The sequence below is a fragment of the Ammospiza nelsoni genome, chromosome 15 (assembly GCF_027579445.1).
Source record: "Ammospiza nelsoni isolate bAmmNel1 chromosome 15, bAmmNel1.pri, whole genome shotgun sequence".
In the NCBI taxonomy this organism is placed as follows: domain Eukaryota; kingdom Metazoa; phylum Chordata; class Aves; order Passeriformes; family Passerellidae; genus Ammospiza; species Ammospiza nelsoni.
This window is the reverse complement of record NC_080647.1, coordinates 18,359,379-18,379,412: the sequence shown is the minus strand read 5'-3', so window position 1 is coordinate 18,379,412 and position 20,034 is coordinate 18,359,379. Positions and strand designations below refer to the sequence as shown.

General features: G+C 49.0%; 1 protein-coding gene across 2 annotated transcripts in view; it reads left to right on the top strand.

Moving 5' to 3' along the window:
• The window catches only part of ARHGEF9 (Cdc42 guanine nucleotide exchange factor 9), a 204,119-nt gene that overhangs the window by 23,398 nt on the left and 160,687 nt on the right, over nucleotides 1-20,034 (top strand). For both annotated transcript variants that reach the window (XM_059483115.1, XM_059483114.1), the window contains exons 2-4: nucleotides 72-2,797; nucleotides 9,163-9,310; nucleotides 12,352-12,461. In XM_059483115.1, coding sequence (XP_059339098.1) covers nucleotides 140-2,797; nucleotides 9,163-9,310; nucleotides 12,352-12,461 — 2,916 coding nt within the window. In that variant the 5' untranslated portion in view covers nucleotides 72-139. The remainder of the gene's footprint in view (nucleotides 1-71; nucleotides 2,798-9,162; nucleotides 9,311-12,351; nucleotides 12,462-20,034) is intronic.

Genomic DNA, 20,034 nt, shown 5'->3' with positions numbered 1-20,034 from the left:
GATGCTTTATGAAATGTGTCTTCTAAAAGTTTTCTGCTCTAATTGCATTCCTTTGTTCTTTTCCCTTAAAGTCTTGTGAAGAAAGCAATCTGAGGACCATGCATCCGTGACTCCTGGAACCAGCCTATGAGCCAGGGCGATGGAAGTTCTCGAGGGCCTCCAGCGTACTGCTTCTGTGAGCATTCCCAATGGATGTGCCCACAGGATTTCCCAAGGAAACATGGATGGAGGGAGCACTGATGCCTTGGAGGCCTGTGGTGCTGAGCACCGTGCCTCTGGCGACGCAGTCCCCGGTGAGCAGGAGGAAGCACACAGGTATAAGAAGACAACCAAGGGCAGCCGGATCTGGAATTTTGTCAGACGAAGGAAAGGACTCTCTACAAATAAAGACAGGCCCCAGTCCATGATTCTGCTGGGAGTTGCCTCTGAGGCACCAGAATTGAAAAAGCCATCCTTCATGGACAGGGTACGCTCGTCAAAAAAGGGAAGATCCTCCAGGACACCCAAGAACGTGGATTTGAGAGCATCCAGAGTGCAGGACGTGTGTGACCCTGAGGAGGAGCCTCCTGGCAGTGGGCAGAGGGCTGTCTACAGGGTGAGGAAGCTGGGTGATGGCCGGAGGCCCTCCCGCCATTCCTACGCAGGGTTCATCGAGGATTTGGACTCTTCTTTTGAGGACATAGAGCTGAACATCAGCATTCCTGAACTCGATGCCACTGAAAGTAAATGTCTCAGGGATATCAGTGGCAGATTACACGGTGAGGATAATGATGGTAACTGCCACAGAATAGCAGCCAGGAAGAGCGAGTCTTTGAATTTTGAACACGTTAAGAGTCCTGCAATTATAGAAGGGGACAATCAAAAGAGGTGTGCTGTGCTCCCACAGGAGAGCAGGAGAGGAAGGAGCTCTGATGTCTGGAGCTATCTGAAAGGAATTTCATTAGCTAGCAAAGATAATTCAAAGCTCCCAGATCAAAGGGCTGAAACCAATTTCCAGAACTTAGAAAATACAACTGATCATTCCGCTTCTTACTTTGACTTTGATACAAGATGTGAGGAAAATCTCAGCCAGCGAAAAAAATCAAACGGTGCTGCCAAAGCCACTCACTTTGGGGGTGTTGTGAGGTTCCTGAGCAGCGTGGCCGAGGCGGCCCGGCGGCTGCGAGGCTCCTCCAGGGCGTTCTCCCCCGATGAGAGGAGGCCTCAGCGCAGTTTCCGGGGCCGCAGGCAGGACGTGGCCTCTCCCAGAGAGGGCCTGGTTATCGAGAACGAGAGCGCCAAGGCCTTCTGCACGGTGGGAGCCTGCCTGCAGTCCCCGGATTCGGGCACCTGGGAGAACCTGAGCTTTGAGAGTCTGGGGGGGAAGGAGCCCCTGCAGCACTGCAAAACCACAGATGGGCTGAAAGGCCTTGGTTCCTCTGGCCTGGACAGTGGCAATGACAGGCTTAATGAAACCTCACCTTCTCCTTTTGGGCCAGAGCCATCCATGTCCCACCTGGCAGAGCTTGCAGACGGCTCTTTCACTGAGCTGAACAGCAAAGATCCCTCTGAGGATCTGGTTGCACTTGCACAGATGACTCTGGCTGAACCGATTGAGGACTTAGGCACTAATCCAGAGAAGACCCAGGTCATGGCCAGGGACCTGTCACCTTCTCATGATCTTTCTGTGAATAGTGTGGATACTGTGGACCTGGCCTGTTCTCCAGCTGCCAGTGAGGACTTTTCTGCAGAAACTGAAGTGCAGATTCACCTTCCACAGGCATCACCAACTAAATTGGATTCTGGAGATGTGGCTTGTGCCCCAGTGGTTGCTAAAGACATGGCTTCATCTCCAACAGTAGCTCAGGAGTTTTCAGAGACAGAACTGGATAATCAGGACTTGAGAAATCCTGAGCTGCCTTTGCAGAACTTGTCTGGAAGTGAGCTGGAGTTCCAGGACACTGGCAGTACCCTGGAGAGGGTCGTGGGCAGGGACGTGGCACCTTCTCCTGATCTTCCTGTCAGTAATCTGGATGCTGCAGGCCTGGGCTGCTCTTCAGCTGCTGATGGTGCCTTTCCTGCAGTGTCTGAGGCTAAGGCCCACCTTGCACAGACATCAGTGACTGAACTTGATACTGAGGACGTGGCTTGTGCCCCGGCGATTGCTAAAGACATGGATCAATCTCCAGCTGCGGCTCAGGAAATTTCAAGGACAGAACTGGATAATCAGGACTTGAGAAACCCTGAGCTGCCTTTGCAAGACTTGTTGGGAGGTGATCTGGAGATTCAGGACCTGGGCAGTACTCCAGAGACATCACAGGCTGTGGGCAGGGATGTGCCACCTTCTCCTGATCTTCCTGTGAATGAGCTGGGTGCTGTGGACTTGGACCATTCCTCAGCTGACGATGGTGACTTCTCTGCAGCACCTGAGGCTCTGATCCACCTGCCCCAGGCAGCTGTGACTGAAGAGAACCAAGACACTGTCAGTACTCTGGAGAAGAGTCAGGTCACAGGCAGGAACCTGCCACCTTCTCAGGACATTCCCGAGGATATTCTGGATGCTGCGGACATGGGCTGTTCCGCAGTTGCCGACATGGACTTTTCTGTAGTGACTTTTTTGAAGTGTTCCACAGTGAAAAGGCAGGGTTTGGAACAGCCTGGTGGCCGCATTAAAAAGCGGGGAACCGCTTCGTTTGTGGAACAAAACTCTGTGGAGGTCATGGACAGAGTGGAAGAGTTTGACTGCAGCACGGAGTGCAGGCCCTTCCAGGTGCACGTCTCCAGGATTGTCTCTTCTGGACGCCTCAAAAATGGAAAGGTAGGAGCAGCTTTGTAAGGTTTGCAGTAAGATCATGTTGTTTTCCATCTCAAAAAGCTTATTTACACTTGAAAGCATTTTTGTACGTCCCTCATTGGGATTTGCAGCTAAGGAGGTTGTTCTGTGAATAGTGGCAGCAGACACAGCTCTTAGATCAGTCTGAGTGTGAGCTCTTAAACCTCCAGAGCTGCTTCTCCTAAGACCCTTCGTGTGTTTCACTGTCTCTTGAAGAGTGTGTAGCAGTTTATGTGTTCCTAGACACTAGCTTTAGTTTTTTTCTCTCTGCATTTAGGTTCATATGAAGTAGAAGCTTCTAAGAAGAGGGGTTTTAGCAAACTGAGAGTTTTTAAGTGTGCTGTGGGCAAACAGAATTCAGCAATTGTGTGTTGACCTGTGTGATTCTTTACCTTGAATAGCTGTAGGAGTGATGGGGTGGGTGATGAATGAGAGGCAATGCTAGTGCTTTCAGTCATGGCAGGACATTCCTGTCTGGTACAAGCAAGTCTTTCAAAGCCCTTAAGATCCTCAGAACATGTAAGTGGACATTGCATTTTTGATTAGGCTCAATTTTGATTGGGTGTTACAAATCTGTCTTGTCCAGATTATTGCTATGAGACTTCAGAAGTCCTGTGGAGCCAGTGTGAAGCCCAGCTTTAGGGTTCTTTTGAGTACCTGCTGGTTAGCTGAGGCTGGAATGAGGACTTTTTCTTTTTTCAAGGTGCCAGGTAGAAAAATAAGGTTGATTTGTGAAGAAACTTTCTCTTTTTCCTATTGGGTTTGGAGGGACAAGAGATATTGCAGAGGTGGTGACACTGTTGCCTGTTGGAAGAGGGGTTGCAGTAACTTCCGAGCCAAGAGGGGAAGTGTTTGAAAATTGGCAGCAGATTAGAAATGCTGGGGGAAAAATCTGAACTTCTGACTCGCAGCTAAAACAGGCAGCAGTATTGTTAGTTATTCCTGGTTTTGTTTTTCTGCTGTTTCTGTGTAATACAAAGAGTTACAGAAGCTCTCTGTGTAATCCCGGGCACTCCAGAGGAGTGAGTAGTGGTTGGTTACTTCTTGGGGTTTCTGGAAGAAACATTTTTAGGAGGAGCTTGGGAGAGCTGTGGTGTGATATCCCTTCACAGGGACCAAGCTGAAAGATGAGAGAGGCATGAAAGGATGGAGTGGAGCAGAGGGAAATACCAGTACTGTTCTCCTGGAGCAGCCACATCCCTGCTGGGAGAGCAGGGCCTGCCTGTCTGGTCCCAGAGCTCTCAGGGCACAATCCCAGTGCTCTCCCAGCTCAGCTGTGTGAACAGGAGATGCCCTAAGTCCCAGCTCAGCTGTTGCAGCTTACTAACATGACCAAGAAATTTAAATATGGTGCTTGAGATAACTGGGCAGGAAACCTCCCCTGAGTTCCCGTGAAGCGTGGCGATAGCACACGGCCTCCGGGCTGCTGAGGCTTCCTGTGGCAGGAGGGGCTGGCTGCCTCCTGGGCAGGGGCTGGGAAAGCACACAGCCCCCCCTGGGTTCTGGACACCTCCTGCACCCCAGGAGCTCCTGCTGCAGGTCTGGCAGTGCACAGTGATGGAGTGGTGGCACCAAACCCAGAGCAGAGGGAGGCTGCAGGAGGGATCTCCTGGGCAGGAGCAGCCCTGGAGAGTCTGCCAGCAGCTCCAGCAACAAATGACCTGAGATACCCCAGGGATTTGCTGGCCTATCTCCCATCAGGGAGCGGCACTCGGAAACTCTTTACCAAAAATAAACATGGGAGAGCAGTAACTTCAGCCTGAGCGTGACAGTAGCAGCACACTCCAGCCTCTTATTGTTTTAGGGCTCAGTCCATCTCTCTGCTGGCACCTGTTTCTCAGGACAGCCACTGGCCCTGCTGCCTCCACTCCATGCTGCTCTGATTAACTGTAGGATTTGTATTTCAAGGGAAGTGCTCAACCACAGGCAGGAGAAGGTGCTGCCAGGATGGGGTGGCTTGGCCAGGCCAGCTGCTCTGAACAAGTTCCCAGCAGTTTTACAGTGTGTGAGCAGAGTGGGGCAGACAGCATTTCCCAAACAACTTAAACATTACCCCAAGAAAAGCATAAAAGTGCCTGTTCCCACAGAGGCTCCTGTGGGGAGATGGTGTGAGAAACTGAGGCTGGTGTAGCACAAGGGATGCTGGATGGGATTTAGGGGATGATCTGTACAGTGGTTCTGTCAGTAAGTAAATCTGTTTAGTTATATCTGCAACTAATGCACCTGATTTTTGCTTTCCTGGTCTTGCCTTTTAAAATTCTAATGTCTTTGGGCAGGAGCTGAGTGATGATATGGGCAAGTAGTTTGGTAGGGTTTGATCCTGGTGCTTTAAAGGAAATAGCATTGCAGCAGCATTTAGTAAAAGCAGATACAGAAAAGTAGCAAAGCACATCCCTGCTAGTTGCTTTCAGTCCCCATCCCAAATTCTCATGTGTTCTGGGAACTTGTGAAACAGTGGAGATAAAATGTTTTGAAGAATTGGAAGAACAATAAAGGTCAAAACAAATGGTCAGTGGGAAATGCATTACTCCATTCACACTGCTGCAGCTCTGGAGTCACAGTACCATCATTATTCTGAGACATGAGACATGGAGTAAAGCATGACATGGAGGTTTCACTGGGTTTTGGACAGTGTTTCATTTTCCACAACTCTGCTGAAGTGAATTATCCTCCTCCAACAACACCACAGCATCCCAACAGGGAAAGTGCTGCTGCATGAAGTCAGGCATAGCCCCAGGAGTTGTCTTTGAGCATTTCCAGTAGCTTGAGATGATGTTTACATGGAAAGCAGCTTTGATACCATATATTTTGCAATTCCAGCCTTCCATCAGGGTTCCAGGCTGGCTGGTGTGTCCATGGACGGGGTTTGTGGATGATTTGATACCTCCTTTGGGGTGACACGAGGAGAGGTTACAAAATAGGCATCTGAATTCATATTTCAGGTATTAGTTTGGGGTTTTTAGGACCCAGAAATAAATGTCAGGTGTATTTCTGGCAGAGGTCCCTGCTTGTCCCAGAGCCGGGACCAGGAGCATCTCTGGGCTCGTGTCACCCTCGCAGTGACAGCAGAGGCTTTCACTGCAGTCTTTCTGTGCCCTCTGCTGGCTTGCTTGGGAAGTAAGAGGTTATTCTGATGGATCAAAAGCCAAATCTTTTCCTTGGGGTTGAGAATTTTATCTCCAGGGGATTTGCAGGCTGCAGCTTGCTTCTGGCTGTTCTGCACCAGCCCCAGTTGCGTTTGTGAGGCTGTTCTCTGGGGGAATTAGGATTGCCAGAAGTGTGCAAAGGAGATTTCTACAGGCTTGTCAGCCTTGCAAAAGCTGTGTGTCCCACAAGATGGGGGTGCTGGGTTTGGTTTCAGGGTTCTGTGTGCTCAAACTCCTGCATCACTGCAGATGTTCCCCAGAGCAGGTGTTGAGGTTGTTCCTCCGAGTCCTGGCCTCAGATCCAAACTGTCCCAGTGCCACAAAGGCTGTCCCTGGTGCAGGGTGTTCTGCTGCTCCCAGTGGCCCCATGGATATGGGTGCTATCAGGGCCTTAGGAGGTTTTTGGGGTTCCATAGGTGCTGTGTGTGGGAAAGCAGGAGCCTCTCGCTGCGGTGGGTCTGACTGGAAGTGCAGCATTGCTGATTTGCCTGAGTGTGCACATGCCAGGGGATGGGTTTGCAGATCTGCTGCCTGATAGCTGGGGCAGAGCTCAGATCCTCCCACAGCTTTGGGGTTTGGCTTTAGTGCAGCTCCAAGTGCCTTTTCACAAGAGGAAGATCCAGCAAAATTTCCTTTTTTATCTGTGTTTGTGGAGAAATTGCAGGTGATGCCCATAGTGACTTTTAGCTTGAGATTGGTTTATTGTGGGAGCAGCTGTAGAGATGGGATTGCTGGGTGGATTTATCCCTTTCCTCCCACTGCTGAATGGCACTGACCAGGAAATAGTTTTGGGGAGAGTTGATCTTCAGAGCTTTCTTCATCTCCTGGTTATTCAGCTTCTGGGTTGTGTCTCAGCCTGCTGTAACAAAAGACTTTATAGTTCTTCCAAATTAAGAATTAGTACTTCACTTTCTAAATCCTGCTGTTGCCAAAAGAGTGCTGTATCCCTGTCTGCAGTGAGGTGCAATTTACTTGCAGAATGAAGATTTTGGGTATTTATGGCTTTTAATATGGTTGTGTCTGACAATCATTTTATTTTTAGAGGAGACAAAACCTCTAAAGCCTATCTTCAAGCTGTGCAGATTCTTGTATTCATAATAACCAGGAGGTGCTAGCAAAATCTTGAATTAAAGCCTATATTTAGTGCTATCTATAGTGGGGTAGAGTTTTTTGGGAAACATGTTTCTAACATTGTCAGGGAAAGGCAGGTTCAGTTTGCAAAGCTGACAGGCTTTGCATGTGTACAGAACCAGCTATGTAACACATGGATAATTCAAATTTCCACATGTTTTCTTTAAACACATGCTGTGTCTTTCCTTTATCCCATTCCCAGCCTCAAAAGTGAAACCAGGGCATCAGAGTAGGGGTGGGAAGGGGCACCTCTGGGCCTTGCTGGCCTTATGCTAAAGGGACTCTGTGTTAAAAAATCCCTGGATGGAAGGTTTTCTTTGGCTTTTACCTCCTCCCAGCTGCTTTCCAGCCAAGAGAGGTGTACTGGCTCACTGGAGATGATGCTGGTGCTGGGAGATGGAGCCTTAATTCATCCACAGCTTTCTTCTGGGGTAATTACAGCCTGTCTGCTTTGTTCTTCATCTGTAAATGAAAATAACAGCACATTGGAAAATGAGCTGCTGGAGGCTTGAGGATGGATCCACCAAACCATCCCAGGCCCCAGTTATTAGCAGGCTCCTGGAAGTGTGACAGATGTGTTTGTGATTGAGCCTAGAAACCTCTTAGAGAGGAACACCTCCTGTTTGCTTCCCTTGACCTTTGTCAAATGATTTTTTCTTCTGATTTTTTGACTCTAAGAATATATAGGCAAGACTTCCATGGTGTCACATGTCACAGAGAATAAAATGAAAAGTAGGAGTTTGAATTGTGATGTTTTTAAAAAGAACATTCCATTCTGCAAAATGTCATGGTACAGTTGTCATTTTCAGGAACTTTTCCTCCTGGAATAGAATAATAAAAGTTGGAGTAAGGAAAACACCAACATTTTTCCCCACTTAGCTGTAAATGCCAACTCTTTGCACTAGTGTTACCAAGCATTAAGGTATAACTGAGGTATTTGACCATTTTATGGGTGCTTCAATCAATTGCAACTATTTTATTTGAGTAAATATTTCGTAGGCTATAGATGCAAGGACGTGTCTGGTTAGCAGTTGCCCTCAGTGAGCTGCCAACCCATTTGGCTGCTCTTTGCTCTTCCTTGGAAGCAGCCAGCCCTTGCTGGTACGGGGTCCTCAGCACCAGCTGATTCCTCCCTGTGTCTGCTCCTGCTGGGGCTTGGGAATGGGAGAGCAGCCTCACCCCCAAAATGCAGAGCAGCAAGGGGGTCTCCATCAGGGTCACTCCCAGAAGTTCTGGGACACTCAGTGCCACTGGAAGTGTTGGGCTCAAAGGTGTACAAGGTCTGAGCCCCCTGCACTGGTGTTGGAATCTTTAGCTGCTCAGAGTGACCCTGAGAAAAGTTCCAAAGTCTTTTCCCAGCCCAGCAGTTGAAGAAGGAGTCAGGGCTCTTCATTTCTGGTCTCAAGGTTGTTTATTGTATCTTATCTATAATAAATTTTCTCCTGCCCTGCTGAGGTCTGTCCAGCAGGACAGTTCCAGGCACTCTGCCTGCCCCCAGGGCAGTGTTATGTCTTTATACTAAAAACCACGTGTACAATGTTTACAGTTACTTTCCAATACCCATCACCTGTGTTAGACAGTGAGCTTCTACTCTAAACCAATCTGTGAGTGCCACCATCACAGCAGAAGATGGAGGCCAAGAAGAAGAAGGAGAAAGGCTGGATGCACCAGTTCCCTCCATCTTGCCCCCATACCAAAAACCCCAAAATCTACTTTTCCACCCTGTGATAACTTCACTATTATTCTACCTAAACTGTTGTGGCTGGCTGACCTTCATCTAAGGTTGGTAATTTGCTCCACGGGTCATAATCAAACCCACAGGTGTTTTGGGCTCTGTGCCGGGGTCTCTGAGCCCCCTGGCAGGGGTCCTGGCCATCCTGGGCAGCAGAGGGATGTCCTGGGTTCCCACACACTGGGGGCTGCACACCAGGGCCAGCAGGTCAGAAATGCACCGGGTGCAGAGTGCAGGTAGCAGTGCCGTGGTAATTCTGTGTATTATTGTATGTCGTGCGTTTGCTTGGCCCGAGATTTGAGTGCTGTTGGTAAAATATCCTGTGCCCCTTCTCTCTGCAGCCGACGTCTCCCCCTGCTCAGCCGTCCCCGCAGGCAGAGCCCTTCAAGGCGCTGGTGGAGCGCTGCCGCTCGGAGCCGCTGTCACAGAGCACCCCCATGGGGCTGGACCAGCTGGGAGGGCGCATGCAGCACCTGCTCCGCAGGCGCGGTGAGTGTTCTCCTCTTCTCTTCGGTGTCACCCATGCTCTAGAGCCGTGATGTTTTTAAAAAGAACATTCCCCTTCTAAAAAGAGTGCCCCTTCTCTGCCACCTTTGCTTTTGGTGGCACCCATGCTGCAGAGCAGTGGTGAGTCCCTCTTCTCTGCCAGTTTGCTTTTTTGGGTGTCACCCATACTCCACAGACGTGGTGAGTGCCTCTCCTCTCCCAGCTTTGCTTTTTGGTGTCACCCATGCTCCAGAGCTGTAATGAGCGAGTGCCTTTTCTCTCCCAGCTTTGCTTTTTGGGTGTCACCCATGCTCCAGAGACATGGTGTGTGCCTCTTCTTTGCCAGCTTTGCTTTTTGGTGTCACCCATGCTCTAGAGCCATGGTGAATTCCCTCCCCTCTCCCAGCTTTGCTTTTTGTTGTCACCCATGCTCTAGAGCTGTGGTGAGTGCCTCTTCTCTGCCACCTTTGCTTTTTGGTGGCACCCATGCTCTAGAGCTGTGGTGAGTGCCTCTTCTCTGCCACCTTTGCTTTTTGGTGGCACCCATGCTCTAGAGCTGTGGTGAGTGCCTCTTCTCTGCCACCTTTGCTTTTTTGGGTGTCACCCATGCAGCCCTTGGCTGGCAGGGGTGGAAAAGTCAGGAATGTGGTTTGCATCCATGCTGGTTACATCCCTGACACCAGGTGAGGGAGCTCTGAGAGCCGCATGCTGAGGAGTTTCTTGCTGGCTAATAGGATTTGCTTGTGTACAGTGTGTTTGTGAAATAAGGCTGTTTTCTCTCTCTGATGTCTCTGAACACAGTCCCCATAATCTGGTTATGAGAGGATGAACAGGAGTAGGCACGTGAGGTGTAAAAGCTGTTCAGCAGCTGCTGTGTGAGATTATATTTGGTGGTTTTCTCTTGAATTTCTGTCCTCTAAGAATCCTCTGTGTGAGTACTCACTGAGTACTCACTGTTTGGAGGTGGTGAGTGATGGATACTGAGATCATAACTCAAATCTGATGTTTGTGTGGAAACACAAGAAGTGAAGGGTGTTTTCCTCCTGTGCTTGGGTACTTTTCATGATGAAGGAGAGAGTCTCATGAGCCAAAGACTGGGATGACCTCTCTGCATTTGTCCTGCTCAGTGACACCAGAGAGAGCACCCTGGAATGTATTTGCTGGCAGTGTCTCATGCTGGCACGTGAATTGGCTGATGGCTGAACAGATGACATCATCTTCTGAACCTCCTAATTAAAAAGATTGATAATGAGAGAAAGGAAATGATTTCCTGAAGGGCCACTGCTGGCATGAAGGATCTTGTGATTTAGTGATGGGTGAGCAGGGAAGCGCTGCCAGGCTGTGCTGGCATCGCTCAGGAGCACTCCGGGGATCCAGGCAGCTGATGGATGGTGGCAGCACGTCAGGGTTCAGAAGAGCTGGGGAGGACAAGGCCAATTAGCTGCCTGTGCTGTTAATTGATGGCTCTGCTGCTGGGGTGCAGTGGTTCCAGCCCAGGGGGGTCACACAGCCCCTCAGAGTGAACATTTCCTGCTTGCGCGCTGCTCCATCCATCGCCTCCTCCTGCTGGAGCCGGCACCGTGCTGCAGCCTGGCTCTCCAAGAGTCTCCAAAGTGAAACGTGGGCTGCTAAAAATAGCAGCAGGCTGCCTGCATCAGCATTGAGGAAATAGGTCTCAGTGCAATCTCTCTCCCAACAATGCTGGAGGAAAACCAGGATGGCTGCTCAGGCAGCCCGCAGCAGCATCCCAGCCCTGCTGTGCTCCAGCCTGGGCAGGGCAGAGCCCCCACCTGTTTGGTTTGGGGGTCTCCTCTCTTCCAAAGCCTGGAACCATTTATTCTGGTCTCAAACCCCTCAGGACTGACACAGTCTGAAAACTCTGCCAGGTGAGAGGTACGTCAGGAGATAGAAATTGAGCATTGTGCATCTTTTAGGGAAGAATTCCAGAGCTGCTGCTTGTGTGGTGATAGCTGGGAAGGATGTGGAGCAGGAAAGGGAAATGAGCTGCTCATGACCCCAGAGATCTATGGCTATTTTCTGTAGATCCTTGCTCCATGGCTGGGGTGAGGAGCTCCAGGTGCTGGAAACACCTGTGAGGATGCATGTATCACATATGAGCACTGCCTGGATCACATGTACCTGTGCTAGCAGCTGCTCTGGGGACACCACTGGTGCTCAGTTCTGTTTCCTTCCCTCTAGGCCAGGGGCTGTAAAAAACCTGATGGAAGAAGGGATTAAAATTTAAGCTTGCCAAATGTGGGAGGGAAAACTCTGGTCTCATACATAATGGCAGCTTCACCCCAAAAAGAAAGAGATAGGATGTGGAGCTGAAAATTTTGGTTGATTGGAAAAGTAGAGCTCATTTGCCTCTTTTTCACAAGCTGCTGTGTGCCTGGGTAGTGCCATCTGCAAGGCCAGTCTGGGGTCTGGTGTGAGAATCTGAAAAATATAAAAGCTAGAGCAGAACTGCATCACTGAGGGCTTGGTCTGAAATGCTGGGGGTGAGAACCAGCCCAGTTTCCTTAAAAAGCAGCTTTTATGGCCTTACCCATTTCTGCTTTGTGTGTAAATTGGAGGAACTGTTTATTTTCCAAGGCCTGGAAGGGTCCAAAATGCACCCACCTATGGACCATGGTGAGTGTGCAGCTGGGATTGCTGCAGGTGCTGCTGCTGGGGACCCAGGGAGCTGCTGGGCACACTGGGACAGGCTGCTGAGGGTCTCCTGCTCCTGCAGCTGCTGGCAGAGCATCCTGGCTCCACACCCAGCTGGGCTGACCCCACACTGGGATGTGGCTCCTGGCTCTGCCTTTTTGTAGTATCCAAGCTGCACTATTTCCCTTGCATCCCAAGAGCACTGAATAAAGCACCTAAATATACTCTGTGCTCTCTTTTTCTAAAGGAGAGGTTGAATGAGTCTCTTGCAAACAATTTTGTTTCTTTCATTTAAAAGAACAGCCTCCGCCCCCAGCCTGAGCTAAAGCACAGCGTTTATCTTTTGTCATTCCTTTTTTATTTTTTTGTTCCTGTGGATTTTCTCCTGGCAGCTGAGAACGAGCAGGCTTCAAAGACCCTGAAGGTGCGCAGGAACTGCAGGAACGGCGGCCGTCGATGGAACCTCTTCAAGCCTGGAGCTGAGAAGCTGCAGATCAGTCGGGTAAGGAGCTGTGTGCAACGTGCCCCTGCCTGCTTTGGGCTTTGTGTTTAGAACAATGTGCCTGACTAACAGCTTCCTCAGTGCCTGGGTCCTTCAGCCACAGATAGGGTTTTGGTTTGGTGTTGTTTTGTAGCAATAAAAGCTCAGGTGTGTTGTCTTTTCCCCAAATCAGTGTCCCTTCAATGCGTGGCACAGGCTGTTGGGCTGTCACTGGGCCTCCTGTGCCTGTGGCTGAGTGCTCCTTGCAGGTGGAGGGAACTGTGACGTTTCCCATCGCCTTCAGATGTGCTCCCTGGTTTTGATGGGTTTATTTTTTCTCCTTCCTTTTTTAGCCCTGTGTCCTTTGGGTTTGGTGCTGCTCCCAGCACCATCTCGGTGACAAATTCATGTCACTGCTTCTTTCCCAAAGTGTTTTGCAAATATAGGCACAATCCATCCACTTGGTTCTTTTTTTGTGAATGATGCTTCTGGTGGGGGAAGTAGAAGCTGTTGTGGGCCCGAGGACGTTCATGTTTTTCTCTGGGAAAAATTCAGAAAAGATGGCAAAAATGGTATAATTTGTCTGATCTGTTTCCTTGCTTGGGCAGGGGTTTTGTGTTTTTGGTTTTTTTTTTTTTTGTTTTTTTTTTTTTTTTTTTTTTTTTTTTGTTTGTTTTTTTTTTTTTTTTTTTTTTTTGTGCCCTGTGTTTGAAGTCTGGAGGCTTTGGTTATTTCATGGTCTTGTTTTGGATTTGCAGTGCTCATGAGTCTGGGTTCACTGGTACCCAACAGATCCACATTGTCCCAAACCCAGCAGATTTCCCAGCCTGCCCTGTGATGCAGGCAGAGTTTTCTACTGACTATGGCAGAAGAGGTTCAGCCCTTGTTGTTCCTCTAGGGCACAGGAACAAAGGATGGACTGGGAGCCAGGAATTTCCCTGCTGGAGTGGAAAGGGGAACTGACCTTCTGTTGTGTCTCTGTGGCTCTTTCCCTCCCTACTGCTGTCCTTCCTTACCAGACCTTTCTTGTATTCCTTTCCCCTTTGATATTTGATGAGCTGCCTTCCTGAAATGTGATTGCCAGGGGTCCTTGGCCTCTGTGTGTGCTTTTCCATCACAGGAAGTTGGCAGTGAGTGATGCTGACTTCTCCACCCTCCTTGTGTTGGGTGTTGCTTTCCAGGGAACACGTGCAGGGATGAACTGCTGGATTTTTTGTCACTTGTGACTTTCTGGAATTCCATCTTGCATCACTTCTGTTTTCTTTGCTGAGTTTTTGTGGGCTGAGGTACAAAGGCAGAGGAGAGACAGACAAGGAGTTCATCTCTTCTTTTTCTCTTCCTTCCCTTTGGGTCCTACCTCGCTGCCGAGACATGAACTGCTCCTTTCAACTCAGGAAAGCTGTTCTGCTTTCAGACAAGCTGAACATCTAAAGCTTTGAACAAAGTTTTCCTGGAAGATGAAATGATCCCTGTCCAATAAAGCTGTTTGTCCTTGGGGCCAGGATAAAGGCAGGTGGCTGCAGAGCAGTGCAGTATCCTGTTGTGCAGTGTGCAAGCCCTGTCTTGGAGTGTCTCAGGTGTGTTACCCATGAGCTGTGTCCCTGTTCAGGGTCTGGTACTGACCAGTGCATGGATGGATTTGGTCCTTAATTAATCACTTCATTGCACCTTAATTAATCATTTTATTAATCCTTTAAGAGGAGCCTTACAGCTTTCATGGCTGTCCTGGAGGCCCTCCTAGAAGCCAAGGTGCTGTTTTGACACAAAATTGTTCCTGAATTATCTGTGCCTTGAGCATCCTAAAGCCAGGCCTGTTTCAGATTGCAAACAGAGTCCAGATTTCATCAGAGGCCCTTAGAGAAGCTGTGGAAAACTGAAACCTCAGCAAACAAACACTCTGCTGAAGTTTGGGAAAGGTTGGCAAAGAAACTGCTTCTCCTGTGGTGGTGGTGGGAGGGATGTGGAGCTGGAAAGGGAAGTGAGCACCTCATGGCCCCAGAGATCTGTGGGTGCTGTTTGGCTCAGACATGGCCATGCCATGTGCCCCCCTGAGGCAGAAAATTGGCTTTGGGGAGGTCTGTTCAGCTTGTTTTTAAATCATGGCAAGCAGGAAGCTCTGAAAACTTTGGTTTATAAATCAGAGGTGCTGTGCAGGTGCTGCAGGAGCAGAATACACAAATGTGGCTCACAACAGCAGTGCTGGAAAACTCAGCTGTCACCTCTGCCCCAAGCTCAATGAAGATCCACAGGGCTGCTCATCACCTCTTGGCCAGAAAGAAGTTCTGCTCTGGCAAATGTATAAATTTGGAGTGAGATTTGTGGGCCTGGGTGTCTCTGGTGAGGTGCTGTCATTGACAGCTGACCCCAGTGAGGTGGCAGAGCAGTGCAGAAAGCAGGGATTTATCCTTCCAAGAAAGTGTGTCTGAAATCTGGGCACAAGCTGGAGAAGTTTTTTATGGAGTAGATAAGGTTATTGTTCCACTTTGGAGGTGGGAGTAAGAAACTGAACCACTGGAGGGTGGTACATGTGGAGCCATACAATATTTTTTTTTTATTTCTCTCCTAATTTAGGAAGCAGGTAAAAATAAATAAGGTCAGACTTCCAAAAGTTTTCAGTCTTTATTTTTTCCAGAATACACTCTTCAGCCTGGAGAAAACTCTGTATTGAAGCAGTTTATGTGCAGAGCATTTTGGTTTAGCACTTAGGTTCCTTAGAGCCTTTGTTTGGCACAGTCAGGACCAACTTGCAGGAGACTGAAGGTGCCCTGAAGTGCAGGCTTTGCTGCAGCAGAGATGACAGTGCCCTGAAAGGCTGCCCTGACAGGACCCATGCATCTCTCCTGCCTCTGATTTACCCTCAGGCAGGTTCTGCCACCTGGGATGGGGCTGATCCTTGGAGCAAGGGCAGCAGTGAGTTCCCTTCTGCAGCCCCAGAGCAGTGCTGGGAGATGTGTGATGGTCTGGATGGCAGAGGGTGACAGTCCCATCCTGACCCAAATCTCTGCCTCTGCTGCCCTTGTGAGGGAATCTTTGCTTCTTGTTTGCTGCCCAGTCAAAATCATCCCAGCCTTTTCCAAATGGTGCGCTGGGGATGTGCTCCAGGAGGAATCACAGAACCTCCAGGTTGGAAAATCCTTTAAGATCATTGAGTCCAACCCGTGCCCGAACCCCACCTCAACTAAACCATGGCACTGAGTGCCACATCCAGTTTTTTTTTTTTTTGAAAGAAGAGATATTCAGCCCTTCCTGAAACAGGAAGCCTCCTCTCAGGAGGCTGTGTATTAATTCCCTCTCTTACCTGAGAGTTTTAATTTGCAGCCTTTAAAGATGACTGCAGCCATTCCTGTCCTCTGCTCCTTCCCTCCCTTCCTGCCCTGTGTACTTGTGTACAAGGGACTAAAGCCCAAATTTATATGCTGGAGGAAGCCACTGTTAATTAGCTAGACTGGAAACTTTGCATGAGAGGAGCTTCTTTGACATCCCCTACACTAATAATAGGCAGGCCTGCTGTGCAGAGGTGTTGAATATTCACAAAACCCACCCCCCAGCCTGTCCCTTCTCCTCTGGAAGTCAGGAGCTCTTTCCTGAGCCTGGAGGGGGGTTGCCAGAGCAATGATGGTGGATGTGCCAGTCTGCAGCTCCCCAGAGCTAAATCCCCATGGCTGTGTTTATGAGGAATAGGAAATTCAGGCAACGTGCAGCCTGCAGGAGAACAGAGTGAAGGGGAAGTTGATTTGGGTAGGAATGCTGCTTGCTATTCAGGGCCAGCTCTCCTGCCTGCTATTTTTATCCTCTCACATAGTGCTGAGTGGGCACTTTGGGCAGAGGGGGGATTTTTTTCCCTTTGCCAAGTGTCCTGCCCTGTGTTCCTGTGTACTTGGGCAGGAAGGCGGCTGTGCTGGGGCTCCTGGGCTGTGAGTGGGATGTGATCACAGCCAGATTTTGGAGCCCCTGTGTCCCTGGGAACAGGCTGGGAGAAAAGCACAGTCCTGAGGCTTTCCTGGTGCTAATTAGTTTAAATATCAGTGTGGTGCTACAAGAGGTTTATGTGCACGTATGGAGGGCTGCCAGGGAAACAAATCCTCATTGAATCTCTCTGCCCTCATCTTAAACAGAGTATTTCTGCTGGCAGGGTATGTCTGAGCCATATATTTTGGGGAGGGCTGCTTTATATCTTGATAAACCTATTCAGCTGCTCTACTTAGCAGTGCTCTGAAGTCTTTATGGAGTTTTTTTTTTAAATACATTTAGCCATTTATAAATTTTTTGCAAGTTCTGAAAAACTCAAATCAAAATTGGCTTGCTCTTTTGAGGGGGAAACAGGGATTGAGCTTCAGAGTATTGCAGTGCTGTGGTCCAGCCCCATCTGTGTGCATGAGGAGTGCCCAGGCAGGGTCCCTGCCCCCCTGGCTGCAGCAGTGCAGCCTTTTCAGCACCTGAGCTGTGTGTGATGTGCTGGGTCTGGCCGCTGGGCCGGGCAGGCAGAGCTGAGTGTGAGCTGCAGGTCAGCCCCGAGCCCATTGGCATCCTCTCGCCTGAACGGGCCTGCCCTGGGCCCCTCCCCAGGGATGCACGGGGGGCAGTGCAAAGCACACAGCAGCAACTGGAAATGAGAGCTGTTTCCAACCTTGCCATGCCCTGCAAGCCTCCTCTCCATGTGTGTTCATTCTGTCTTTAATTTGCAGCCTTTAAAGATGACTGCAGCCATTGCTGTCCTCTGCTCCTTCCCTCCCTTCCTGCCCTGTGTACTTGCGTGTCACACACATATTTTCTGAAAAATCCTTTTGCCACAATCTTTTCTCCTGACAAGCTGGGAAGTTTCAATTTCTCCATGTTTTGCTGCTTTGGAATGTGGTTTGGAGGATTATTACCCAGCATGTGGAATTGTTTTTACTTGATGACCAGTGACAGCCACCTGTGTCGAGGCTGTGAGCAGTCACAAAATTTTATTATCATTCCATTCCTTTCTTTTCTAGCCTCCTGATTAAATCCTTTTCTCTCTATTCTTTTAGTATAGTGTTAATATATAATTTTCTTTTAATATAATGTATATAATAAAATAATAAATCATCCTTCTGAAGGAGGCTGGAGTCAAGATTCTCATCCCTTCCCTCATCCTGGGACCCCTGTGAACACCACCACACTTGTGTACAAGGGACTAAAGCCCAAATTTCTATGCTGGAGGAAGCCACTGTTAATTAGCTAGACTGGAAACTTTGCATGAGAGGAGCTTCTTTGACATACTAATATATATAGTATAATATTATAATATATATAATACAATATAATATATACTATATTATAATATACACTATAATATTATATACACTATAATATGTATATTTATATATATATATAAAATACTATAATATAGTATAATATTAGTATTATCTCTATACTAATAATAGGCAGGCCTGCTGGGGATTTAGAAAATCGTTCAGCAGTGCTGTGGTTTTGTGCAGAGCCGGGCTGGGGGCCTTCAGGGACTCTGAATCCTGCAGGAAGGAGAGGTTTGAAATGGCAAATGGTCACCTTTGAGTTGTGGGTTTATGTGCTGGGCAGCACAAGAGAGATTTGAAGTTCCAGACTGCTCAGCCCTTCAGCAGTTATGTATAGGTCTATATTAAGAAGAATCTCAGCCTCCTTGGTGATGGTTTTTATAGTGCCATTGAACCTCAGGGTGTCTCTGTGCAGCTGCAGGTGATAGGTACTGCATCCTACATGGCATTAGCTGTGTGCAGTGGTGACTGTACATAATCACTTCTGTACTTCAAATGGAGCTCTCAGCCTAACTTTAAATAGCACTTTGGAACGGCTCCTTTTTCCTATTGCTCTGTAGTTCCACCTTGATTGCTCTGCTCCAAGTCATTACTCAGCTCTGTCACCGTGTTTCACTCTGGGATATGGTTTATACAAAAGAAGCTTTAATGTAAACTCAATTTGTGTTGCATTGCTAAAACCTTAATGACATTTTGCTTGGCAGCAATATAGACTCTGTGGTTTGCCCTTCCCCTGTGCACTGTGTTCCCAATAAACTAAAGGCTGTGGTAGGTGTAGCATGAAAAATCCCTGAGTAAATATTGGAACAAATGCTTTTGTAGTGCTTCCTAAGCCCTGGCTGTGCTCCTGATTCCAGGCCACCCTAGTGTCACCTGTGTGTAGCTGAAAAGGAGCTAAATTTGGGAAGGACAGGTAAAAGCACAGGTCAGAGCTCCAAAATGTCTTCTGAGCTACTGCATTTGGTTTGAGATGCATCCCAGAAGTGCTGCTGAAGCTGCAGGGTGGGTGGGTACACCCAGAAGGTCACCAGGGGATGGTGGGAGTGGTTGTGTGTGGCTCTCTGGACTCTGAGGTGAGCTCTGGGTGCTTCACAGCCTGGCATGGCCCAGGGCAATTCCCTTGGGATCCTGGAGAGGCAGGAGCACCATCCTGCTCCTGTGAGCAGCTCTGTGATCCCACAGTGTCCAGAGCACTGGTTTGGCTCTGTTGATGACCTGGAAGGAACATCTGGGACTGTCCCCTTTGCTGTTCACCCCAGCTGCTCATGCACTTTGGAGGGGGTGTGTTCATAAACCCCCAATCCAGGGCACCTGCACGCACTGCTGAGGTGCTGGCACCTGAAAATTTGGGCTCACAGGGAAACTGCAGCTGCTCTGACTTTTGCTCTGCCCTTGGCATTCAAGAAGCTGAAGTGGATTTGGTAACAAGCTGTCCCTAGTACCAAAGGTAGGAATAAAGGGTCTAATTTTGTCGCTGGTTTTGTCCTGCAGATTTATGGAGGGCTTCACACGTGAATTGAACTGGGATATTGACCCAACACTGTGCTTGTACTTGGAGGAGTATGAAATGAGCAGGATGAGAGGCTGCAGAGGGGACTTGGGTATTATATCAGTGCAGTCACCTGGCCTGCAGTGAGCTCCTCAGTGGGGCAGGGAAAGCTTCATCTCCTCATGGACTGCACAGAATCCACAGAATTATTCCCCTAATAAATCTCTTTCAGTCTCTAATATCTAGGGTTGTCCAAAAACCTTGAGAGATCAGTCTTTTCTGCACAAGAGCAGACATTTCATGGCAGCTCTGCTGTGCTAGGTTCAGGGATTGCACTGGAAAGGACAGGCAATACCAGCTGGCTGCACTGCTGCTGTTCCCAGTGGGAAATCCCATTTCCCACCCAGTGCTGCTGTTCCCAGTGGGAAATCCCATTTCCCACCCAGTGCTGCTGTTCCTAGTGTGAAATCCCATTTCCCACCCAGTGCTGCTGTTCCCAGTGTGAAATCCCATTTCCCACCCAGGACCAAGCCAGGCTGTGCAGCAGCTCCTGCAGGGAACGTCCTCTGGGGAGGGAAGGCTGCAGGGATTGCAGCTCTGGGAAGCAGCAGCAGCAGGGTCACAGCACAGAGGTTGTGGCCAGTGGGGACTTTTGGGGGCTTTTATCACTGGCGTTGGAGCACTCTTGCCCTCAGCAATGGGTTTAACCTCTGAGTGTGTGGAGCTGCTTGGGCACAGGTTGCTTCCCAGGTGAAGCTGTTTTTGCTGCACATCTCTGAGCTCAGCCAGTGCTGTGTTTGTCCCACCTTGCTGGCACTCCTTGTGC